The sequence below is a fragment of the Metopolophium dirhodum genome, chromosome 8 (genome assembly GCF_019925205.1).
Source record: "Metopolophium dirhodum isolate CAU chromosome 8, ASM1992520v1, whole genome shotgun sequence".
Taxonomy (NCBI): Eukaryota; Metazoa; Arthropoda; class Insecta; order Hemiptera; family Aphididae; genus Metopolophium; species Metopolophium dirhodum.
Window position 1 is genome coordinate 25,860,887 of NC_083567.1, and position 17,817 is coordinate 25,878,703.

Sequence of the window (17,817 nt, forward strand, 5' to 3'; positions counted from 1 at the left end):
TGTTGACAACAATCAAAAGTTAAATACTTATAAAAAAAATTTCGGTGGATTCGATGAGACCCAAGAAAACGTTTTTAATTTTTTCGTTTTTGTTTATTGATTTAAAAAATATAATTTTTGTTGTTTTTTTAAAAAACGTTATTACTTATTTTTCTATATTGTTTCCAAATAACGTTTTTGATAACTTTGTTTTTGATTAGATTATGTGCGGAGCAATGAATGTATTGATTTTAAAATGATGTGTGTGTTTTTTTTGTGTCTCTTACGAAATAAGTAGTGAAAATAATATGCTTCGATTTTCAACTTCAGTATCTTGTTCGATAGGAAAGTGAATCTAGTTGGTGCTTGGGGAGGTCAAAATAGTCCAGTAAAATTTTGACAAAATCAATTTTATTTTGGTTTTTGGTGTAACTCTAAAACAAATGACTGACACATAACATTTTCACTGGTTGTTTTTATTTAAATTGTATATACTCGATACAATTTTAACTTGTTTTGAGCTATTCACGGACATTATCAGTTCCCAATTTTTTTAGTTTTTTTTCTTTAGATGTCAATAAAATTGTATTCGTTGTGTCAAAATGTAATAGAAGACTTCTTAGTATATTGTTATAATGGCAGTTGAATAAAATAACTAAAATTATTAAAAATACATAGTCACAATTTATGTTAATAAGCATTTAAAGTTCGGATTTTGACCAAAATACGTAAAAATCACACAATGTGCAAATTATTTTGAGTTTAAATAAAAAATTTTTCTTTTTAAATCTTAGATTTTAAAATGTAATACAAGATTTCTCATAAGTTTCTCTATTTTGATGAAAAAATAATGTGTAAGAAAGTCAAATAAAATTTTATGAGCGTTTGAGTATTTCTCAAGTAGAGATTTCCTTATTTTGTTGTAATTCAAAAATGAATAACTGTAGACACTTAAAATTTATCAAGTTTAATTTTTTATCAATTCCTTTATTTGATAAAATTTTCAAAATATTTTGACTGTTAACAGATATTAGTAGTAAGTGGGTCCATAGAGGCGACACTCCACTCCACACAAACTCCACCGCCACACATACTCCACCCGTACCGACCGTCACTCCACCCGTGGCGACCATCACCACCACTCCACCGTCACACACACTCCACCCGGACCGACCAACACCACCCCACCTGGCAGTTCACCACTCCACCCCGGCAGACCGCCACTCCACCCGGCAGACCACCACCACCACTCCACCCGGACCGACCGCCACTCCACCCGGGGGCGACCACCACCACCACTCCACCGTCACACACACTCCACCCGGACCGACCACCACCACCCCACCTGGCAGTTCACCACTCCACCCAGGCAGACCACCACTCCACCCGCCATACCACACAGCACAACCCTATCACGCGTTATCACAATACAATTAATATGTGTACGTCAGAAAGTAATTATTTAAAAAATATTCGTGTATAATGTTCGGCTGTCCACCCCCCACTACCTCGGCAGACCACCACCGCCATCAACCTCCCTACCCCGTATAGCTGTAACCCCGACTGAACCACGCGCAATCTTCAGTCGCAGTTTTCCTTTCATAGTGACAAGTTGTAACACAGTGTATAAAAATGGCTTCAAGCAGTGAACGGGTATACAAATATATTGCGCCTGCACCACCGGCCGAACTCATCGACTGTACCAACTACACAATCGATTTTGTAAATCGCAAGTTTTTACAAGTCGGCATCGATCCTACACATGAGTTCAATGTCTCTGTACGCATAATTACTCCGTCGCGTTTTGTAAACATTTCCGTGGACTTTTTGAAACGTATATATTCATTGATGGGGCATATTCTATCACATATACTGGATACTACAGTAAAATACAAAAGATTTATTTTTCTGGAGAACGAATTTGTTTTGCTTACGTCTATGATATATAGAGGGGAGTGTATGTTGGTGATAGAATCAAAAGTTGAACATGGATGTAGAATTTTATTAAGTCCGAAAGAACTAATGGCAATTCAAAACATGGAGTGGACTATTTTCGAAACCGTAAGCAGAAAAACGATGGTCGTACGGCCAATGATTCTATTACAACTTGATCAGATAACGGAATATTTTAAAAATGATTATAATATTGAAAAAGACGCGACATTCGAAGAATTTGTAGCAATAATCAAAGGAATTCAAATTGAATTAATATCTAAACATGTACCGAAGAACAAATATAGTTTTATAAATCAGATAAAACTGCTTGCAACTGACCAACTAGCAATCGGTTGGATGGAGAAACTTAATAAATCATTAAAAGTATGAATGCGTGATTTTTATTTATTTTAATTATATTAAAGTATCTATTTAATTAGGGTGTCGAAGAAAATTACGGTCCGGAAGATTTCTTCTCGCCTCCGTTTACTCAGAGTTGTATGTCTCGGCCAAGCAAACAGTCAAAGAAGACGGTAATCTTATAAATAATAATAATAATAATAATAATAATAAATATACTTTATAATCAGGTGAACGATGAATACGATGGACCCGCCCCCGCCAGAGACGAAACAAAAAATTTAAAAGTAAAGAAAGTATATTATAATCATTTGAAACCTTGAATATAATTGTATTAATTTTTTTTTAGGATTTTTTCGAGACATATGATTCAGCGATGACACCAATAGAAGCCGACAATATAGCAGACGAAAACAGTTGTTTTTCTCAATATTTGTTTTGATATTATATCATATAATTATGTCATATTATGTCATTATATGTTTTGATATACAGTTTGTATAATATTTAAAAAATAAAAAAATCTTTTTTCTCTAAATCATATATGTTTTTACTCCCGCCCATAAAAGGGGCGGGACCACCTTGAGATTCACCTATCTAAATACACCCACCCCATTAATACTAGCGGTATTAGCGCCCCCGGTATCACACCACAAGACAGTCGTGAGTCTTCCGTCAAACGAGTCGCGTGTGCCTTATTACTAACTTATATCGAGACAATCGTGAACGTACATAACAAAAATGGCTAATAATCTGATCGATTGTACTACATTTTTTGTTGATAGCAATATTTTTATAAATATAGGATTAGATCCTGATTTTTTGTTAAATTGCGTTATATGCGTCTCAAATAATTTGCAGTGTGTTAAAATGAGTGTTGAATTATATAAATCTCTAAATATAGCTCTTAACAACATAAATTTTTTACTACCATCTCATTTACTGTTGGAGGAGTTTAAATTGATATCAATAGAAGAATACAACGGTGACAACGTTCTCTCAATAAAGTGTTTGCAACAGGATCAAGATGTGCAATTAACTAAAGAGAATGTTTTAAGGATCTTGCAATTAAGTGATGCCATTGAAGAAGTTATTCAGATGAAAAATGTATACACACGGTCTACTGCATTAAATCAGGCCAGTAAAATTGCAATGTATCTTGGAAAGGAAATGCCGTTACCCAAAGATACAAAAATAAACGATGTTGAAGATTATTTGACCCGTATCGATGTCCAAGAATTGAAAGAACAACTTCCGTTCGCTGGTCTTTGTTTAATAGCAGATTTGAAGATTAAAGCAGTCAAACAATTGGCAAGGGGTTGGTTATCTTCTTCGATCGAAACTAAGGTAATACAATTTTATTTTTACATATTATTTTATACTAAAGAAAACAAATTTTTTTAGCCTGAAGTCAACAGGCTGACGACGAGGGCATTCCTAGCACGTAAAAGGGCAAAATCAATCCGCAGATTAAGTTTTCATCTATAATATTTTATTATGTAATTTTCATATTGTTGACAATAATTTATAAAACTTTATATTTACAATATTGTTTTTTTTTTATTTTTTTTTTTTATTATATCATTATTTTTGTATTAAAACATAATGTAATATTTTATTGTAATATGACATTTTATTATATAATAAAAAGAAAAAACATGAAATTTAAAAAAAAGTATTTTTATTTTACAAACTATTTACAATTTTCTTACATCACCATTAAATGGATTATAAGTTATAATTTGGTCGTGTAAGATGAGACAATAGGCTGCAGTCTTTTCAGGTATGGTAATATCAGTCTCAAATTCAATACGTAGGTCCACGGTTGACGACTTCACATTGTCGTTTTGATGCGATAGATCGACAACGACGATTGGTACATGGTTTTGATAAATATGTTTTGACAATAACGGCTCGCAGTAGTCTCTTTCGTAGTAAGATTTTTGAAAATCTGTGTAAGCTTTATACAGTATCGAAGTTTGTTTGTTTTGAAAGTCTGCTCGGAAATCTTCGTACGGATACGCTTCAGAATTTAAGTATACCTTAAGATTTTTCAACCTACAGTGGTCAAATCGACCGGCATCGAGTGTTATATTATTTTTTCGATCCGTTTGAAATCCTATCAATACAAATCTAGGTTTTTCGAGTAAATTGCTAGACTTTACAGTCCACGAATGTGAAGTATTTTTAGGTAGCACTGGATATTCGCAGAGATCCCAGGTTCTGAACGCACACGATAACGTTTTACGAGAATCCAATATTTTTAACAGTCTTAACTTTTCTTTATCACTAACTTTGATAATAGGCATCTTCCATAATATCTTAGTCAGTTCGACGGTAATTTTTTTATTTTTCTCAGAGTTATCAGTAACGTGTAATGTGTCGAAATCGGTTGACGAGCGATTCAAAATCAATTGTTGATTACAATTAAGTAATATTTTTTTGTAATCTTCAAAAAATCCAAATAGATGTTTCAGTGGAACGCAGCCGGTAAACACATTGTTGGCCATGAAATTTTTATTATTATCGTTACTACCCAACGACGACCCCCAAGCCGCATTCTCCAGCGCGTTCAAGTCGTTTGGAGTATATGAACAGTAACCTTTCAAACAAGACGAAATTCCGGGTGATTTTATTTTCTGTACTTCTACTCCGTTTATCTCGTATCGCATTTCGGAGAATAAAAACGCCAATCCATTATTCGAAAAACTAACGTCTCCAACAGCATCGGTAGGCTTATTTACTTTTCCCTCGATGTACAGATAACTCTCACACGGAAAAGTGTAAGAATCCATGTTTAAAACACTTATCCTAATTTCATCGTTATTAGAAAAAGACATGTTTGAATATGGGGTGAACGAATGATAATTCTTTTGTGTTATTTTACACTCGTCGACATAGCCGGCTGCTACGTCTAAATACGAGTCATCCATGATTAAATTTTCAAGGAACGAAGAAAATTTAAATTATTTTTCGTGAGTTTGGTTTCGGGTTTTTTCGGTTTGGATGTTGACTTCTTGACTGTAGATACAATACTGATGGGTGTTTTGATTGTAGCTCTTTTTATATTGATGTTAAATTTGAGTGCCATACCCACGCGTTATTTGCAAGCGAATCGTAATTGGTTCGCCGCGTAGATTTATTAGACAATCGTTCTGATCTTTTAATACGATATTTACTCTAGATATTGAAGTCGTGTTGAGACCATAAAAAACTGGATGTCTAGGTACCTCGACGATTTTATAGCCTGGTGGAACAGTTGGATAGAGTTCGTGTATGATCTGGCTCGGTGCTCCGTCACAAAATGAACCAGTAATCAAGTTGCACTCTACTTTTATACTATTGATTTTCATTATTTTGACCGTACTTTCAGATTCATGATTAAGACCCGTGGTGTATACAACATTTCCGAAACCCAACAATTTCGCTATGCTATTCTCGACGCCCAAGTCCACATCATGACTACACGAGAGCGTACACTTTAATGTGGTATTGTTTGCTTTTAATTCAAACCAATCGACATATTCGGGCACATTTTTTTGTATAAAAGACTCTAAATTATCAAACTCATACGACCCCGTAGGTATGATAACGTAATCATTTTGACCGATAATATTTCGGAAACCGATAGTATTGCAACCGGGTTCGATGTTTGGTATCGAATTATTTGTCTGTAAGCTCAAAAGACATATTTGTGCTGTGTTTTCTACTTCTAGTGGTGGAAAAATATCGCATGACAATTCGCTCGAGTTCCCGTTTAACGTCAACGTGTACATGATAAGAATTTTAAACACAAGTGTCCGCAGTTTGTAGTATTATATTTCTGATCTCTGTTATAATTGAAATTAATGTCACAGCCGTGAAAATATTTTTGTACTTCTAATGGAGGTTGTAAATTTCCAAAACTGTCGTAATAATAGACTTGATTTCCGATTTTTTTATACGCTACCCAGTGAGTGCCTGTACCGCTTTCCGAATCCAAGTTAACAATCGCTGATTCTATTCGTTTGGGACATTCAGATAACCTGTCTCTAGTAAACACGCCGATGAAATGAGGTATTTTCATTAAGCGGGCTATTTTTATAAGTTCGTAATCGTACAGTGCTCTTCTGGGTAACGTAGATATTAGTTTTTTTTCGCTTTTTTGCCTCCACCTCTTTTATATGGGGCGAGATATAGACCCGAACCGATTTTGTACGAGTTGCCCTTATACGGAGCGAGATATAACCCACCGCCCAAATGCGTCGGTGTGTTTCTTTTAAATTCATTGGCCAGCTTAACTACGTTGGAAACGCCGCCAGTTAGAGCTCCCAAGGCCGATAAACCAGCAAAAATCGGAATAAGTGGCAACACGCCGCCTTTTTTCGGAACTGTTATTATTCTAGGAACTTTTGTCTTTTTATTTTTGAATGTTTTTCGTGCGACGGCTACACATTTTTTACTTAATTTCATCAGGTTTTTTTCACCTATATTTTTCTTTATAGCGTTTTTAACTGCTTTGACGCCCGCTTTAAACCCACATCCAGCTCCGATTTTACGTTTTGCTTTCATGGCTGTTGTCACGCCCCAAGCCACTGCTTTTTCTTTTAGACTAGAATCTTTTGCCTTGAACCTATCCCAGGCTCGCTGCTCTAATATATAGTCGGCCTCGTTACGATCTGTGATAGAGTTACTACGATCGTACGCAATATCGTGATCTCTACACGCCGAGTCCAAGGGGTTGATTCCTTTATCTCCGTGAGCTAAACGTTTTTTCAAATTTGTTCCCGGTCCACAATATTGATAACCTACACAGATACATCATAGTTTAAATGAATTTAAAATAATCACCAACACTTACCGGGCACGTGAATCTCGAGTGGTAATTTGTTTATAAGCGTGTTGATGAGGCCTCCTCCCTTATTCTTGTTGTTTCTTCGTACGAGTGACATTGTGTACTGATTACATTCTCATTGCAACAAAGATATTTATATATAAAAATGAAATTAATTGAACAAAAACTAAAACTTGCAGTTGAAAACGTGGACCCACCTACATCGATTCAGAACTATAGACATGGAACGCTTCTCCCCAATACGATACGAGCGCTTATTGTCGGTCCTTCTGGCTGCGGAAAAACCAATTTAATTTTCGCTTTACTAACCAATATAAACGGAATAAGATTTCATAACGTTTACATATATTCTAAAACATTGGATCAACCGAAATATAAAATGTTGAGTGATATTTTATCAGGAATTGATGGAGTACAATTATTTACGTTCTACGAAAACGAACAAGTTATTGAACCCGAGAAAGCCTTACCAAACTCTGTGTTTATTTTCGACGATATTATTTCAGAAAACCAAAAAATCGCTAGAACATACTTTTCCAGAGGTCGACATAATTTAGTGGATATTTGCTACCTGGCTCAGAGCTATTCAAAAGTACCTAAACAACTTTTGCGTGACAACGCTAATTTTATTGTATTATTTAAACAAGATGAAACTAATTTAAAACATGTTTACATGGAGCATTGCTCTGGCGATATGACGTATACTGAGTTTAAAGACTTTTGCACGACATGTTGGCGTAAGGGGAGATTTGAGTTTATCGTAATTAATAAAGACTGCGAACGCGACGACGGTCGATATCGTCACGGGTTCGACACATTTGTCGTTATATAAACCAACGTTTTTATAAAACTTTGTCATTTGCAAACATGGCTGGTAATGGTGAAGTACTCGGAGAATTGATTAAAGCCAAAGAAAACATTAAACGCAAGTATACAGCATTAAAACACGGTAAAGCCGATATTCATTCATTGGTATCAGAAACATTATACCCGATTATCGAACCATTGAAAGAAATTAAGCGAAATAAACCACCAACATTTCAACCTCAAATCGCAGAACTCGATTCAAAAACTATAAACGAAACAGGAGACACTTTAGATTCTGAAATTTTATTAGACTTTTTAGATTCTTCCAATAGAGACAATAAGTATGGGCCTAAAGCACAATCAAGCGGTGCTATACATTTAGGTAAAAAAGAAATTAAACTTACTGACAAGACGTTGACTATTGAAGATACTTCATACCCGCTAACGCGAGGTCTTAGCAGTTTGATATTTTCGAAAATCCCGAAATCATACACCGCAGACGATTTGAACACATATAAAACTATATTAATTCAAACATCAGCACATTTAACATTAGACGAGAAAAAAATTAAAAAAGGTGGAAATAAATTCACTGATATAATCAAGCCATTGTTCGCATCCGGTAGTGGTATATCTGTAAAACTGCAAAAGCATAATTTAGTTTATTGGAACGACCCTAACGAGTTGGTTAGTCGCTTACGGTTACTTTTGGCCTCTCAAACTGCTGGTAATACAGGCGTTTCCAACGAAATACTTTCAATTTACGAAGAATTGCTTGAAGCAGGCTTAATAAAACGTATTCCAAATGTCTAAACGCGATATAGCAATCGAACTACACAAACCGGCCAGAAAAAATTATACGAGGCGAAGAGTTAATGTGTATGGTAAAAACGATCTATGGCAGGCCGATTTGGTTGAAATGATACCATATTCGAAAATAAATAAAGGTTATAAATATTTTCTAACGGTCATAGATTGTTACACGAAGCTAGCATTTTCTAAACCTTTAAAGTGTAAATCGGCTAAAGAAGTTTCAAATGCAATGTCAAAAATACTACTCAAGCGCTCACCAAAACTATTACAGGTAGATAACGGCAAAGAATTTTACAATGCAACATTCGATGCGTTGATGAAGAAACATAATATACACAAATATTCTACGTATAGTACAACGAAAGGGTGTATCGTAGAACGCTTCAACAAAACTCTTAAGGGAAAAATGTATAGGGAATTCACTGCACGAGGCTCACACGAATGGGTTTCTATTTTACCAAAGTTGGTTGATGAATACAATAATTCAAAACACAGAACAATATCTATGACACCAATACAGGCCGATGCAAATCCTTCATCAGTGGAATTAAAACAGCGCAAAATTATTAACGTAAAAATTAAATTCAACGTTGGCGATTATGTTCGCGTTAGTACATATAAAGGCGTATTTACAAAAGGATATTTACCGAACTGGTCCACGGAAATATTTAAAATTATAAAAATTAATAAAACGTTACCCGTTACATATCAATTACAAGATTATAATGGAAAACCGATCGCTGGTTGTTTTTACTCTGAAGAAATATTAAAAACAAATTATCCAAACGATTTTTTAATAGAGAAAATAATTCGTAGGAAGGGGAAACAGATATTGGTAAAATGGGTGGGGTTTGACAATACGCACAATAGCTGGATTTATACCCGTGATGTTAAAAAATAATTTCAGTCGCTCTACAGACATGAACGTGTTTGGTAGTTCTCGGGATAGTGAAACAAAAAAATTTATTTCAAATCTCGAACATTCGCTCAAAACGTATTCGTCCAAATTGGTTAAATTTGAGCGTTTACTCGAAGAAAATCAAAAATCCATTCAAATACAAGAAGAACAAACGGAAACGTTACAAATAACGTGTTCAGATATAGCTGAGCGTGTAAGTAAACTTGAAAAACCATTACAAGATATCACAGAACAGTTGAAAAAAATAATCAAGGCTGTCGATATTATAAACAAACTATAATGTCTTCGGCCATTTTGGATATTCATTGTCTTCGCGGAGTCCACATCAAATACGTGATTAAAGAGATGTCTATTTTAGACACGGAAACTTTCGCAACTCAACACTGGATCTTTAAACACACTTCTTTGACACAAGACGCAAAAAGTAGGAGTGTAAACAGTTGGTTACAACGTTTGTATCACGGTTTATCATTGGAATACGGAGATGTGGAGTATACAGAGATACAAAAAATATTTGATTCGTTCAAATTCAGTAGAATTTACGTCAAAGGTTTGCACAAACAACGGATTATCAACGAGTTTATGCCGCACGCCACCGTCTTTGACATGGAAAACTGGGAAAATTGTCCTCGGCTTCGTGAATTGAACGAAGAAACACTGCCATGTTGTATTTTTCATATGGAGTTTAATCCAAAACAATGTACATCGTATAAAGTATTTGCATTAAAAAAATGGTATCTTGATAATGTTTAAGATTATAACAATATTTTTTTATTTAATAAACAATAATAATATTTGAACATTGGTTTATTTATTTTTTCCTATGTTTAAGAAGGTTTAATTTAAAAAAAAAATCACAGATATATACAATAATATTTAAACATTGGTTTATTTATAAGGTATAATTTTAAAAAAATCACAGATATATACAATAATATTTAAACATTGGTTTATTTATAAGGTAAAATTTAAAAAAAAAATCACAGATATATACAATAATATTTAAACATTGGTTTATTTATAAGGTATAATTTTAAAAAAATCACAGATATATACAATAATATTTAAACATTGGTTTATTTATAAGGTAAAATTTAAAAAAAATCACAGATATATACAATAATATTTGAACATTGGTTTATTTATTTTTTCCTATGTTTAAGAAGGTTTAATTTAAAAAAAATCACAGATATATACAATAATATTTAAACATTGGTTAATTTATAAGGTATAATTTAAAAAATCACAGATATATTACACAATAATATTTAGTTTTACAAGTACCCCCCATGGTAACGTTTCTATTACGTCACCGGTCGAATACATAACCATACGTTTATCGTATTCCATTTTAAACGTCTTTGCTGTTATTATTGTCGCTAATTCCTTAGTTTTTGAATTTCGTATTATTTGTTGAAATCGCAGTTTTATGTCCCTTATTTCATCGTTCATTATTTTTTTCATACTGTCCATATTTAATTTTTGAATATTTTCGAAACTAAGAGTGAATCCTTTTATTTTTGTCGTTGTTCGATTTTCAATATCTGTGTGCGCTATACTTTTAGGGCCTGTAGATACCCAGTCGGTTATATGTATACCTGGTCCTAATTCATCCGTCCACTCGCCTAGCATACACCCCGTCTTCACTTCGACATCATCGTAAATATAAAACACACTATCTGTATCGTAATATACGACTTTCTCGCCGAGATTATCTAACATGGTATATAATCTTAATCTAGCATTCGATGTTGTGAAAGCAGCTACGTATATACTAGTATTATATTCGTGCCCGACGTATTCGTTAATTTTTTTATACGACACTTCCACTAAATCGTCAGTCAAAAAAACTATGTTTTCAGTTTCCAATTTACTGTCCAACAATACTTGGTACCACCTGTCCGGTTTTGATATTATTTCGGTTTTCGTCTGATTAGGCCTTTGTCCAAACTTACCCCAAAACGAATTTAGACATATTTTAGCAAGTGCTCTTAATCCAGGATTTTCTTTTATATTTTCAATGTCCATATCGATTCCTACTGCATTTTTTACTGCTGAAATATAATCATTAACCGTCCGATAGTCATTTTTCCACGAGCTTGTTTCTAACTTAATTTTTAAAAATCGCTTAATATACTCCTTAAATAATGTGTTGGATTTTTTTTCAAAATGTTGCACTTCATAAATTTTCATGATTTTATATCCTTTTTCTAAAGCTTTTTGTACTTCGTCCGTTGTCCAAGTTCCTATAAGTGCTTTCTGCTCATCGTTGTGTGTACATTGTCTAATTTTATCTAGCTGGCACTGTTTACAAAGTGTAAATATTAATTTATTAGTTTTCACCGGAAGTACGGGATGATATAAATCGGTCGGCGGTAGTATTTTGCATTTGATGAAACCATACCAATTTGATTCCGAGTATTTTTTTATTGATGGATTAAAAAATTGTTTAGGATGACCTACGGGGTAATTGTCATAGTACATTACTGTTGGGTATAAACTACACACATCAATGTATTTAATTTTTTTATTTTTAACCATTAACTTTGTGGCATTGGTCCTTCCTCCGAAAAATGCGTCTCTGGGGTTTAGTGGTTCAATTACATCATTTTGATACTGCAACATTTGTTTGTAATTTTTGTGCTTTTTCCATTTACAACTCCACATCTCTTCAACTTGGTACCCTTTTTGTTTCAAATTAATTGTCCGTCTTATCGTATCATTGTATAAATCAGTCATAGTGTTATTATTAACGGGGTTAATATCGTTAGGATTAAAACACTCCGGACAACCGTGCCAGAAACAGCCATGATATTGGTATACTTTTTTCTCTGTCTCGTCGTAACCGTCTACTCTAGCACCGCATATAGTAACTTCTCCACCGTTTAACGCGTGTTTTATATTTTTATTTTCGTTCAATATTTTGCTTTTCAGCCACTTTATCGAATCGTCTGAAAAATTGTCTTTTTTAACATTTTGAACGACTGCTATAGTACCACCGGACAAGTCGCTCTGTCGATAAATGGCCATACAAACACTAGCGATCGTTATATATTTAAAAGGATCAATATTACACACGTCCAAAAATTGTTTTCTCAGCTCCAAACACCCTCTTCGTAATATGTCGACATCCGAATTGCAATATTCTTCCAACTCCAATTGGAAATCGAATACATAATTCTTATTTATCAATTCGTCGTGCCAATTTATAAATGCTGCACGGTGTTTTGTCGTCATAGAATTATAACCGTAATGCGTTTTGTCCGGCAAAGGTCCTACATATCTTTGATTTTCCGGCGTATTAAAAAAATGTGGAAAGTACCCTTTTTTTGCTTCTTTAAGTCCAAACGTTTTCGGAAATTCAGATAATTTTGACTGTATAAAATTATGACTATCTATGAATTTAATGTTTAAGCCCCCATATTTTATTTCGAGCATCATAATTTTGGTCCCGTTACGAATTACTTCGTACTTGACGGTCGGCATATTTTTTAAAATGTACTGTATAATGAAATAGGTGTCGTACGCTTTCGAATTATGTGCTATGTAAGTTGTTCCTTTCATTACTTTGCTCAGCGCCCATTTACAAAATTTATCATTGGCCGAACCAGCGTCGTCTGTAGAAAATACATATTTTCGGCCTTCAAAATCGTGAGCAATAACCATATTTGGTATGTGCGTACCGGTATTTTGCTGAGCTTCATAGTCAAAAAATACATAATTTGTCGAAAACGTACAGTTTTTCTGTTTTTCTGTTGATTTTTCGTTACAGATACATGATTCTACACAATATCCTCCTTTACCGGTTCTCCGTTGCATATAACATTTATGGTCACTAATTCGAATGTTTTCTTGCTTGCAATTATGACATTGTCCATAACCGCAAACACTGGTGTGCGTGCGGTCATTCCTCTGTACGACAAAATTACAACCGTTACATTTATATTCTTTATCACAAACGTTTTTATGTTTTCTTAAACACTCATTATTAACACAATAACGGTTACACTCGTGACAAAAAATTTTTTTACATGTAAAGTTTTGTATGTGATATTTTTCGTTACACAGCCTACACTTTTGCCCAGGTCCATTTTTACAGGCGTGCTTCTTTTTATTGTTATACCCCGTATCGCATAACTCGCAGTAGTATACACGTTCTCTGAACGCTGACATAGAAAAAATACAATGAAAATGATCATTTTTTTTCAAAAGGTAAACTTTATATCTATTTTCAGTTCCTGTGTAGTCGATTTCACAACAATTATCTGCGTTTACGACTTTAACTTGAATTTTGAGTAGTTTTTCAACCTTTGATATGTCACGATACGTAAACGGCCTGCTGTCATTTATTTCTAATTGCTGGCATAGTTCTTTTGTCAAACGTGTTTGAATATCGTATTTACCAAGTCGCAGGTTTTTGATTTGGTAATTGTTTAATTTGTGTCCTAATATAACCGAGGTCTTGTAAGATAGTCCCACTATAATAGCACGGGGGCAACATAGTTCATCCTGATTTTTAATTTGTGCTATACATCTTTTGTTTTTGCTAAATAGGTCCAAGTACTCCCAGGTTGGTTTAGGTTTTCCACCTTTAGGCATTATGATAACTTGAAAACCGAACACCGTATCGTTGATGTTCACTGATTGATCCGACGTTAATATATCACTGATTTTATTTAAAATTTTCTCTCCTGACACATTACACGTCATATTGCCAGTGGATATTGGTGTAAAAAACTTCGGATTGTTGGCGTGCATATTAACGATGTCACCATCAGTGAAATTTGTAATTTTTTTAATATTTTCAATCATATTTTGTAATCCTTCCTCCAATAACGTATTTAAACTAACTATATCTAAATCCCCCGACATAGGTTTTAATGTGATATTATAATCAATCATATAAGCATTATACTTTTTTATAAATTTAGTTTTCTTATTGTTAATTTTCAACAAGTCAGACTCTAAGATGAGCGTTTCAACGTTGTATGCTAGTTTTGCTTTTTTTGCTCCGAGCGGTGTGTCTATGTGTATACGTTTACCTAAAAAAAAATTTGCACTCATATAAAAATATACACTAATATAAAAATACTAAATAAATACTTTGATTAGAAGGTCCAGCTGGTATATTCTCAACGAAAATATCGGGGGCTACTTCAATCATATTCTTATGCTTACCTATAGAAAAAAAAATATGTTGATATATAAATATAAATATAAATAGTTTATCATACTTTTTTCGAAATTATCCAACACTTTAGTGCAATATTCGTCGTCTTCAAACATTATATCATCTAGGAAAATAATAATATTAATATTTTACACTAAATATAGGTACATTTCATACTTATTTCATTATTTTCATACTTATTTCATTATTTTCGAACTTATCCATCACTTTAGCGCAATATTCGTCGTCTTGAAACGTTGTATCTAGGAAAATAATAATTATAATCATATTTAACACTAAGTATAGATAATTTTTCGTACTTGTTTCATTATTTTCGACATTAGTGCACAATTCGTCGTCTTCAAACATTATATCATCTAGGAAAATAATAATATTAATATTTTACACTAAATATAGGTACATTTCATACTTGTTTCATTATTTTCGAACGTATCCATCACTTTAGCGCAATATTCGTCGTCTTGAAACGTTGTATCTGGGAAAATAATAATTATAATCATATTTGACACTAAGTATAGATAATTTTTCGTACTTGTTTCATTATTTTCGACATTAGTGCACAATTCGTCGTCTTCAAACGTTATATTATCATCTAGCAAAATAATAATAATATTAATAAAAAGAAAATATACACACCCCTAACACTACTACTACGTAAATGTTTACAAATATTTTTCTAAGCTCCTTAAAAATGATACAGGTTGAATAACTACGTATTGCCTAAACAAAACTCCTTAAAAATGATCGATGGGGTACAAAATATTTTTAAGTTATAACCATGTACTTACCATGATTTTTTTTCATATGTTTTCGTAGATTACCATGCATATTTTTCGTGTGTCTTTTAAGACTGTCATTTCGAACAAATAAAACACCACAAACCGAACATTTGAATTTTTTTTTTATATGACTCTTTAAATGCCTAGTTAAATTATCTTTCCGAGAGAAAACGGATAAACACTCGTTGCATTTAAACATTTTTAAAAATATAACGTCTGAATGGTAGTGTACAAGTTGACAGACTGACTTGTCCTGGGTCTTTAGTGATTATTATTATAAAAAAGACTCTTTTACCCTGGAAGGGGTAAACATCCCTGGTAGGGGTTGACACATGTAATCAAATGACCGTATCGTCCTTGGTCTGCACTGAGTATTACAAAAGACTCAGGGTGTTTACCGATTCTACTCACTTGTCTAATGCGATCATTTTTTAAGACGAACAATATTATGTAGGTCAGTACGACTGTAACACGTTATACGCTTGTGTGTTAAAATGTTTGGTTTAACAATAGTCATTCAGCGGTGATCTTGTAGGTTAGGGTACAGTCGTCGGACAAAAGTATGTGTGTGTTTACGTTATATTAAACATTATACAAAAACAGGGTGAAGACTGAAAGGAGTGGTCATTTAGCGGCGACCTTGCAGGTAAACAGTCGGTGGACAAATTTTTGCGTTATATTATCATATACGTACAACATTATACACGAATATTTTTTAAATAATTACTTTCTGACGTACACATATTAATAGATTAATTGTATAATTGTATTGTGATAACGCAGGATAGGGTTGTGCTGTGTGGTCTGCCGGGGTGGAGTGGTGTCGGCATGGGTGGAGTGGCGGTGGTGGTCTGCCGGGGTAGTGGGGGGGTGGACAGCCGAACATTATACACGAATATTTTTTAAATAATTACTTTCTGACGTACACATATTAATTGTATTGTGATAACGCGTGATAGGGTTGTGCTGTGTGGTATGGCGGGTGGAGTGGTGGTCTGCCTGGGTGGAGTGGTGAACTGCCAGGTGGGGTGGTGGTGGTCGGTCCGGGTGGAGTGTGTGTGACGGTGGAGTGGTGGTGGTCGGTCCGGGTGGAGTGGCGGTCGGTCCGGGTGGAGTGGTGGTGGTGGTCTGCCGGGTGGAGTGGCGGTCTGCCGGGGTGGAGTGGTGAACTGCCAGGTGGGGTGGTGTTGGTCGGTCCGGGTGGAGTGTGTGTGACGGTGGAGTGGTGGTGATGGTCGCCACGGGTGGAGTGACGGTCGGTACGGGTGGAGTATGTGTGGCGGTGGAGTTTGTGTGGAGTGGAGTGTCGCCTCTATGGACCCACTTACTACTGATATTTAATACTTGATATTTTTTTCGTTTTTTTTTGTATAAATATCAATAAAATTTTATTTGTTGGGTAAAAAAGCGTGAAAATTCAATGCAAGGCTCCTGATATATTGTTACAATTGATATTATATCATTGAATTCAAATTTCAAACTAACCATTACAATGACCCACTTGTAACCTACTGTACAGCAGAGCGACAACCACTTGCCCACCTTTTTTTCTCAGTGCTTTTGAACACTTTAATGGGAATATAGGATTTTGACCTCCCTAATGCACCAATTAAAATTACTTTCCCATTGAACAAGATACTGAAGTTGAAAATCAAAGCATTATTTCGACTACTTATCGTATACATAGACACAAAAAAAAAATAAAAATAAAAAAAACACGCATTTGGATATTATCCGAAAATTAAATTAATACAAAAATCGTAGATATATTGCACTATTATTTTGCGGTCAAGTGTGAAGTGAACGACAGTTGCTGTCAGATCACAGAATAAATAAATTCTATTCTTTGGTCAGATCTTCCATCAATCTAAGGTTTTTCGTGCATTTGTTGAAATTTTCAAAACGATATCGGCGATGATGACGCTCCTATATTATATGTTCAGACATACACACAATATTTTCTATTATACCAATATTTAGATTATTATTCACTATTTGTACCATTCCTCGAATGTAGCCGTTTTGGATTGTAATTTGTAATAGCTAGGTACTGTACTGAGTACCACCTATGTCTTTAACTCCTAACAAATCTCTTAAAACAATTACTACAGTTTTATTATAAATTTGCATTTTATTATTTAAGATTATAATACCTACAATAATATCTAATCAGAATGCAAGGTAAGAAAAAAAAATCATA

General features: G+C 34.0%; 5 protein-coding genes across 5 annotated transcripts; 2 read left to right on the forward strand and 3 right to left on the reverse strand.

The window, feature by feature from the left end:
• Nucleotides 1-1,038: 1,038 nt before the first annotated feature.
• On the forward strand, nucleotides 1,039-2,821 carry LOC132951132 (uncharacterized). The gene is made up of 4 exons (XM_061022851.1): nucleotides 1,039-2,298; nucleotides 2,355-2,447; nucleotides 2,505-2,561; nucleotides 2,624-2,821. Exons 1-4 carry the CDS (start codon nucleotides 1,612-1,614, stop codon nucleotides 2,714-2,716), a joined length of 930 nt encoding a protein of 309 aa, XP_060878834.1. The 5' UTR covers nucleotides 1,039-1,611; the 3' UTR covers nucleotides 2,717-2,821.
• Nucleotides 2,822-3,015: 194 nt separating this feature from the next.
• On the forward strand, nucleotides 3,016-3,762 carry LOC132950033 (uncharacterized). The gene is made up of 2 exons (XM_061021223.1): nucleotides 3,016-3,621; nucleotides 3,679-3,762. The coding sequence occupies exons 1-2, from the start codon at nucleotides 3,016-3,018 to the stop codon at nucleotides 3,760-3,762; spliced, it is 690 nt and encodes a 229-aa protein (XP_060877206.1).
• Nucleotides 3,763-4,461: 699 nt separating this feature from the next.
• Nucleotides 4,462-5,207, reverse strand: LOC132951384 (uncharacterized). The gene is made up of 2 exons (XM_061023196.1): nucleotides 4,569-5,207; nucleotides 4,462-4,497 (listed from the first exon to the last, which is right to left on the reverse strand). Exons 1-2 carry the CDS (start codon nucleotides 5,205-5,207, stop codon nucleotides 4,462-4,464), a joined length of 675 nt encoding a protein of 224 aa, XP_060879179.1.
• Nucleotides 5,208-6,399: 1,192 nt separating this feature from the next.
• On the reverse strand, nucleotides 6,400-7,295 carry LOC132951385 (uncharacterized). The gene is made up of 3 exons (XM_061023197.1): nucleotides 7,115-7,295; nucleotides 6,741-7,061; nucleotides 6,400-6,644 (listed from the first exon to the last, which is right to left on the reverse strand). The coding sequence occupies exons 1-3, from the start codon at nucleotides 7,203-7,205 to the stop codon at nucleotides 6,400-6,402; spliced, it is 657 nt and encodes a 218-aa protein (XP_060879180.1). The 5' UTR covers nucleotides 7,206-7,295.
• A 3,490-nt stretch (nucleotides 7,296-10,785) lies between these two features.
• Nucleotides 10,786-15,666, reverse strand: LOC132951387 (uncharacterized). The gene is made up of 10 exons (XM_061023198.1): nucleotides 15,627-15,666; nucleotides 15,371-15,430; nucleotides 15,248-15,313; nucleotides 15,138-15,194; nucleotides 15,015-15,080; nucleotides 14,882-14,941; nucleotides 14,751-14,825; nucleotides 12,193-14,503; nucleotides 11,246-12,147; nucleotides 10,786-10,799 (listed from the first exon to the last, which is right to left on the reverse strand). The coding sequence occupies exons 1-10, from the start codon at nucleotides 15,664-15,666 to the stop codon at nucleotides 10,786-10,788; spliced, it is 3,651 nt and encodes a 1,216-aa protein (XP_060879181.1).
• Nucleotides 15,667-17,817: the final 2,151 nt, after the last annotated feature.